Here is an 8304-nt window from a genome sequence, read left to right as displayed (position 1 = left end):
TGTATATGTGAATATGTGTATATGTGAATATATGTATATGTGAATATGTGTATATGTGAATATGTGTATATGTGAATATATGTATATGTGAATATATGTATATGTGAATATATGTATATGTAAAGTTGTTTGGAACTGTGCTCCATCCGATAACTGTGTGTATATATGTATATATGTAAAGTAGTCGGAGCTTGTTGAAACTTGCTTCCCCCACCATGTATGAGCGTGCATACCTGATTCCCCTCACCCTCTTTGGCAGCCCCAGGGAGCTTCTTGCCGGCCCTACAAAATCAAGCTTTGTTTCAGAGAAAAGTGCCAGGTGATCAGTCACCAACTCTACGCCCCACCTCAGTTTACCTTAGATGTCTAAGCAGATCTAACAACGTCTGGCCATGGCAGGTGTTCAATAGCATATACAACACAAGCAAATGAGAGGGAGAACCTGGAAAACATCTTATAATTCTAGTAAAGTCCTCGTTACCAACACTGCAGAGAAATGAGAGACTTAACGCCTCTCTCTGCTCAGTCCGGCAAAACCAAAGCCTCATTCTAACAGAGGCAAACTCCTCCCAGAAGAAAGACAAATGAAGTCAGCTAGCTACACAGCTCTCACTTCTTCTGGCCCCTTGGTGTTTCACTGAGCTTTGTGCTATTTCACACGGTCCTCCCAGACCCTTGCCTCTCCCTCAGAATAAAGATTCTATCTGTCACTAGTGCTGGTTAACTCTCACTAGAAAGCACTGGAAACCAAATGTCTGGCTTCCCTTGCCATATGGTCTCCGGGCCAAGTATGCAACTTCTTTGGAACAGAATAAAAGCAGCCATAGACTATATAAATGAACAGTCATGGGTGTGTTCTGATAAAACTGTTTACAATAAAAAAGATGGGGGTCAGATATGGCAAGAGGCTACCGATGGCCAATCTAGACTAACACACAGGCATGCTCACAACAGTCAAATAAATTCCATTCTGCAACACGCCCCCCTCCCCAGATGAGAAGGACAGGAAAGACTCCCAGTGACCTGAGACTTGCTTTGCCTGAACCCTCATCTCCTCCTCCTGATTCCCTCCCTGCAAAGGGTGCCAGAGAGGGAAAAAAAGGCATTGCCATATTAAGAGAAAAATAGAGCCAAAGAATTTCCTCAACCATCAACGAAGTTCTTGAAATGGGTCCAGAGAACACACAGGGCTCCAGTTCTGAGTTTGGGGAAGTGAAATATTTTCACATGCCAAAATGACTACAATCAGAACAATAAGGGGCTGTGCGGCCGTTTGCCTCTAGACTGAGGACCTGCACTGCAGAATAAAAGCCACCTTCCACATCCCCACATCCCAGTCTGCACTTCTTCCTTCCTGAAATATTGATGCTCACCTCCCTCTTAAAAAAAAAAAAAAAGTAAAAATCAATCTGGTAACAGGAGCTTTGCACAGACTCTCTGGCATCTCTGACAACTGCAGCAGAAGCCCTCCTAGTTCTGAGAGAGAAGACCACAAAAAAGTACAGCAAGCCGAGGCCCAGAAAGCATCCAAAATGGACGGGTACAAAAATCAGTGGACATTCACAACAGCCAGATAGGAAGGTCCGGGGCAGTGTGGTCTACTCCAGACTCCAGGCTGCTTTACGGGAAGAGGACAGCATCCAGAGGATGCACAAGCTTTGGTTATCTGATTTGCTTTTGGAAGAGCCCATGGGCTTAGTCAGCATCCTCTGACAGTCAAGTGGCCTGAGGAGAACCCGAGTGAGTCATCTCCAGCAGCCGGCCACCAGGGGCTGACTCTCCACAGGCAGGGCCAAATCATGGGAGGTTTCGATATGAAAGTCCCAGTCCCCACACCCCCCTAAGTGACCCTGCTCTGAACTCCACGGTGAAGCATCAGACTTCAGGCCCTCTCAGCAGTAAGAGGACCCTCAGTAAGCAAAAACAACGGTACTCAGAGGCTATGCCTCAGCCACTTCAAACAGGTCTGTGGGACTGGTGGGACAAAGGTGGCCAGCCAGGCACCTACCTACATTGGTAGGCCTGAGGGGAGAAAGAAAGCCACCTCGGGCCGGGATAAAGGCTGTGTCCAAATATTTACCTGGTGGTTGGCGTCAGGGAAAAGAACCCACAGGAAGTCTCTCCTTGCTTCCTCAGCACTCAGAGGTACCAAGACCACAGGCTCAGTGTAACCCTGGCTCGGGCTGTATCTGGCCAAAGCCAACAGTGGGAGACAAGAGTGCACAGTCAGCCTGCTGCACAGCCCTCTTTATCTGAAGCTGTTTCAGAGGAACACTATAGCCATGATCGCCTGGCTAATCCCCGAGCAGATGCTGTCTCTCCATCACGGTTTCAACTGCCCATGTTCTACACCGCGACCAAAAAGCAAGTTGGGGAGGAAAAGGTTTATTTGGCTTACACTTCCATAGCACTGCTCATCATCGAGGGAAGTCCAACTCACTCAGGGAGGAGCCTGGAGGCAGGAGCTGATGCAGAGGCCCATGGAGGGATGCTGCTTACTGGCTTATTCCTCAAGGCTTGCTTATAGAACCCAGCCTTGGGGACGGCCCCATGCACAATGGGCTGGGCCCTCCTCCGTCAATAACTGATTAAGACAATGTCTTACAGCTGGATCTTGTGGAGGTATTTTCTCAATTAAGATTCCTTCCTTCCAGATAATTCTAGCTTGTGTGTCAACTTGACCTAAGACTGGCCAGCATAGCTATCCAGTACCCAAGACCTGACCTGAAGGCCAAAAGAAATGTGTCCTTTATACTCTAGCAGTTGATGTGGAGTCTGAACACAGAGGAAGTGCTGGGGAGGTGGCTCAGTCAGTGAAGTGCTTCCTGCACAAGCTTGACGACCTAAGTTTGATTCTCTGATGCCACAGAAAGCCAGGCACACCTGTGATCCCAGCACGGGGCAGCTAGAGCTAAAGGGATCCTTGGAGCTTTCTCTGTGTCAATAAGCTCCAGGTTTGGCAAGTAACCATGTCTCAAAGAGTAAGGTGGAAAGCAGCTGTCACCTAAACAGAGAGCGATAGAAAGCAGACACAGAGACAGAGAGATGGGGAGAGACAGAGATAGAGAAATCAAAATCAAGGGCAGCTAGGTACAGGGTCACATGCCTGAAATCCTAGGTATGGAGGAAGCTGAAACGAGAGAATTACTTGAGTCCAGCAGTTTGAGGCTTCTCTGAGCAGCATATTAACACACACACACACACACACACACACACACACACAAATAATGAAAAATTAAACAGCAACAAGTAGCAACAAATTCTTATTTAAATGAGGAAGGAGGGCAAATGCAGAATGATGGGGGGCGGGGCATGGAGTGTGAGGGGGAACTCAGATGTGGGAAACTATTTTATGCAGTGAGTCAGGCAAGGGAGGTCCCTGGGGTCTAAAGCAGGATGTGACTGCATCCCTGAAGGACAAGGGAAGGCCAGGCAGAAAGAGCACTCTAAGCCTCAGGGAGCTGTGCAGAGATGGCGAGGGGTAGGAGGATGAGGGAAGGGGCCACAGATCGAGCGGGTGGGTTTCAGGAAGGAGTTGTCAGGACACTCTGAAACAGTGGTTCTCAGCCTTCCTAATGCTACGACCCTTTAATACAGTTCCTCGTGTTGTGGTGACCCCCCAACCATAAAGTCATTTCATTGCTACTTCATAGCTGTAATTTTGCTACTGTTATGAATCCTCATGTAAATATCTGCTATGCGACCCCCAAGGGGGTTGCAACCCATAGTTTGAGAACGGCTGCTGTGAAAGAAAGGATTTCTACAGCATAGATGGGACGGCATCTGGAGGAATCAGTACAACAGCTGGAAAAACAGCTGCATGACAAAATTTCCCTGGTGCTTTCTGAACACTTCCCCATCTCTCTGCCCATGCCTCCGTTCCAGACTCAAGACACCTGATAGGTTGACATTTTACATTTCCTCCATCTCTTGAGGCTCTCTCCTCTTCTTAAACTGCTCAGGGAGAAAAAAAGAGAGAGAGAGAGATACAAAAACTGCCTTTGGATTAAAGTTAAAAATATTCTGTACACAGGGCCAGTGAGTGGCTCGAGTTTGGAAGTAGTTTGCATCTCAAGCTGAACTAGTTTGCCCTCAAAGCTGCTTTCCATTAAAATATTTACATGTGTGAGCCCCACCCCCACCTCCAGACCAACACTGACCCCATTGAGGACCCTTAGCTTCAGCTCGAGGACAAGAGAATCCCATGAGACCTGTAGGGGTCATCCTCTCCCCTCCAGGGGGTGGAACAGGAGGAGTCCCGACCACAGACAGCTACCCTGTGTGAGCCTTTCCCACTGAGTTCTTCAGGGCCTCAAAATGCAGCAGGCAGAGTGCATGCACATATGTCTGTTCAGCAGAGAAACAAAAGAGAGGCTTTTGGTCACAAGCCCAGAACGCTCTCTGGCAATTGCAAGCCAAGCAGCTCCAAGCCCTTAGAGATGTGAAGCATCTCTGTGAGAGGGATGAAGTGAAGGAACTTGGGAAGGGCCTGCTCTTGTGGCGGTGATTACAGAGGCCTTACACGATGTGTCCTTTCCTTGAGCAGCATCCACCAGTGGTTTGCAATTCTAAGGGGTAGCATGCGCTCACCAGACTTGGGCCATGTGGGTCGAGGCCCTGTGGCATAGGACAACTTCCCCACCCCCAACCCCCAAGCTCCCCAGTGGTGAATCTGCCCCCCAAAAAAGATGGCTGGTGATCTCAGAAAAAAAAAAAGGTGGGGGCAAGTGGGATAAAAACCAAGTGAACAATGACATCACATGCCCATTGCACCTTCTATTTCACAAAAAAGGACAGTGTGAGTCACAGACAACTCATGCTGATAGGAAACTGGGCCTAGATGGCCAACCCTTGAATTAGTCACTGGGCTTAAGCTCCTGTCTCCTCTTCCTACCTTCACACCCCCCTCCCTCAAATGTAGGTATACACCACCACACCCACAATCCTACTCTGTCTTCTCTGACCTTCCCTGACCTGTTCCTTGGTTGCTGCCCCTAGGATGACACAACGCCAAGCAAGCGCCTAGCCCATCACTGCCCACCACACACCTTGATCATACCACACTCTATGGGGTAAATTCTGCTCGAACACAATTCAACTGGGTGGCCAGCCTGTTCCTTCCAAATCAAGCTTTGTTACAAGCCAGACTCTCCCTAGAATAACTCTCACCAGAACAGGGACAAACAGAAAAGAGGGGTGGCAGGGGTTGGGGGCAGGCAGGAATCAGGCTTTGATGTGGGTGTCTGCAGTGTAATAGCCTTGCATTTCCAATTCCATTTTCAAAAGCTACATCAGGTCAATTTTATATTTCCAAACATGGTGGTGGGGGGGGGGGATGTTCATGCAGTACAAGTCAAACAGCAGGCTTCTGGTTAAAGAGCTAGACTCTCAGGGAATGCCTTCACATTTTGCTTGGTTATGCCAGAGGTGACATGAGGCTCCTCCTGTCTCCACATTGGCTCAAAATCAGAAAAGAATATCCCCGGACTGGAAGCAATCACGTGGTATGCACCCACGCATTCCAAACATGAAATTACTTGAGGAGACAGCTCACAAACCACACAGGCCAGAGCCCTGCCTGCAGATGGCCAGGAGGCCCCCAGTGCTGGCTGCCTTCCAGGAACTGAGTCTGAAGGTCCTACATGTGGTCACTGGCTGTGCTATTCTGGCCAATCTCCTTCCGGTGCCTCCACCGAATCCTAGACACCTTGCTAGCAGCCTTTCTAAAAGGGGACACACCAACCTTTCCTCGGGTTATTTAAGGTCAGGCTACACCATCCCATGTGAAGGCCAGGCTCTGTCCCTGTGCTAATGGCTATGGAGTTAGGTACCTGGAATCTGCAGCCTGGCTCTGAGGAGGCTAAGGGTGATAAGATGGAGGAGTGGTCTCTGAGCATTCTTTCTTCTTCTAAAATACATTTTTAAAAGATTTATTTATTTATTATATGTATACACTGTAGCTGTCTTCAGATACTCTAGAAGAGGGCATCAGATTTTTGTTACGGATGGTTGTGAGCCACCATGTGGTTGCTGGGATTTGAACTCAGGACCTTTGGAGGAGCAGTCGGTGCTCTTAACCACTGAGCCATCTCACCAGCCCTCTTCTTTTATAAAATGGGAATAACACACGGCTACTCTGTATACTAAAGAATGGTTAGATGAGAAGTCAGAGCCTGGACCAACTGTCTTGGTATCAATAAACACATTTAGAAAGATGAGCTCTTGATAGAAATTTCACAGGAACTTAACAGAAATAACACACAACCATGACCTCAGTAAAGTCAGTCACCTACATGGGCACAGAGCCTGTATCTACAACCTTCAGCCCCAGCCCTCACCATCCCAGCCTCTGAGAAGGTAAGGAAACAAGCAGGGTATGAGGGGAGATTCTGAACAGCTGCCTGATGCTATTTTAAAGGGGATACTGCCCCAGTAGTACCCTGAGCTTTCTCCATCCAATAGCTGGAACACACAGTAGGACTTCACATCTAACTGACTTCATAGCTCACAGTCAGGTGAGAAGCAAGCAAGAAGTCACAAGAAAAGGCTACACTTCATTACCCGCCCCACTCACACCTTTTTCTGCACCAACCACAAAATTCCTACCGACCCTTCTGCCTTCTATCTGAAGGAATTTCCAACAACAGGAAGAAAGTAGAGACTCCAGTCTCAGCATGAGTGCAAACCAACATCACATCGCCATGTGATCTACATGAGGTGGACTGGGAATGTTTGTTGGTGATCCAGTAAAAACTGTATGTAGTTTCAGGCATGAAGGCCTTGCTAAACAAGTGTGGGAGATGTGGCAGAGTACTTGGCTAGCTCTCACAAAGCCCTGGCTTGATCCACAATACTATATAAACCTGGCTTGGTCCTACATGTCCATAACCCTCACATACAGAAAGTAGATGCAGGAGAGTCAAAGGTTTAAAGCCACCCACAGATAATAGATGTGTTTAAAGGCACCCTGTGCCACATGAGACCTAAAACAACAAAGACTTTGCTAAGCAAATATGACTGTAAGCAGAATATTAAATTAAAAACATTTTCTTTCAATCCCTTAATAAAAAATTAATGTTGGGTGTGTTAGCACTTGGGAGGCAAAATCAGGAGGATCTCTTTGAGGTCAAGGCCAGCCTGGTCTACAAAGTAAGTTCTAAGACAGCCAGAACTTAAGACCTTGTCTCAAAAATATCCAAAAATAAAATAAAATAAAATTCAGGTAGGACTAGAAGTAGCTACTCCAATAACTCGCAGAGCAACTCCACATAAGCATTTTTCAAATTGAGCTCACTCTTACTGTGTCTTAGTTTTATACTGGCCCTGCTTCTAAGTTACAGGCTCGTGGAAGGCTATAATTTGAGTAGATAATGCATTGCAGCCCTTCTAAGGGGACTATGGTCATGTCATCATATTAAAGATTCTTAGGGGCTCAAGAGAGAGGTGTTAATTTTGTCTTAAGGTTCCCAAAACCTTGACCTGGAAAGATGGCTCAGTGGTTAAGAGAGCATACTGCTTTTGCAAGAGACCCATTGTCTAGTGGCCCATAACCCTGTAACTCTAGCCAAGGATATCCAACATCTCTCGGTGCATACCCATTTACCCACACAACACATAATTAAAACAATTTTTAAAAATCTTTTCAAATCCCATTCTGTAGCCATGGAGAATCCAGGTCACCTCAGTGGAGACAAACATAACTTTGTAATAGATGCTTCGTCATCAAGGCTAGGAGTTTCCATTCTCACCAGTTACCCATTAAGTTCTTTGTAGCCTGTTGCTTTATAAAGAGAAGATGCTACTTTTAAAACCTCTGATCTGAGAGCCAGCTTCTTCCAAGGGCTTCCCTCCTCCCTCCTCCCCTGCTCAGGTCCCTCTTTGATGAGACCTGTCTGGCCCTGCAGCTTCGTTTTGTGGGGACCAGGGAGCTCTGATGTCCTCACCATCTCCACCTCACCTTCTGAAAGCTGGGCACTGCAGGCCCAGGAGGCACTCGGGCCCCAGATGCATCTCACCTGGTGGTCAATCTTGATAAGCGCAATGTCCGCCTTTTCATCCACATCCTTGATTTTGGCTTCATAGGTAGCTCCGTTCTTCAGCTCAACCTTGACCCGGTTTTTGTTGGTGACCACGTGCGCATTTGTCACAATCAGTCCATCCTCCGACACAATGAATCCTGACCCACTGGCCACTGGCACCTCCCTCTTTGAGAAAGGAAGCCTGAAACAGACATTAGTTGAGCTTGAACTCATTTGCACACACAAGTGAATGACTCTGCAAGAGCAACTCACACACATGTAGCAA

The 8304-nt window shown here is 47.4% G+C and overlaps 1 protein-coding gene across 1 annotated transcript in view; it reads right to left on the bottom strand.

Annotated features, from left to right (window-relative positions):
- Nucleotides 1–8304, bottom strand: part of Htra1 (HtrA serine peptidase 1) — a 49935-nt gene that overhangs the window by 16187 nt on the left and 25444 nt on the right. Inside the window, exon 3 of the mRNA XM_021167440.2 lies at nucleotides 8016–8220. Within this exon, the coding sequence (XP_021023099.2) occupies nucleotides 8016–8220 (205 nt within the window). The remainder of the gene's footprint in view (nucleotides 1–8015; nucleotides 8221–8304) is intronic.

The sequence above is a fragment of the Mus caroli genome, chromosome 7 (genome assembly GCF_900094665.2).
Source record: "Mus caroli chromosome 7, CAROLI_EIJ_v1.1, whole genome shotgun sequence".
Lineage (NCBI taxonomy): Eukaryota > Metazoa > Chordata > Mammalia > Rodentia > Muridae > Mus > Mus caroli.
The sequence above is the reverse complement of the archived record's forward strand: the minus strand, read 5'-3'. Positions and strand labels throughout refer to the sequence as shown.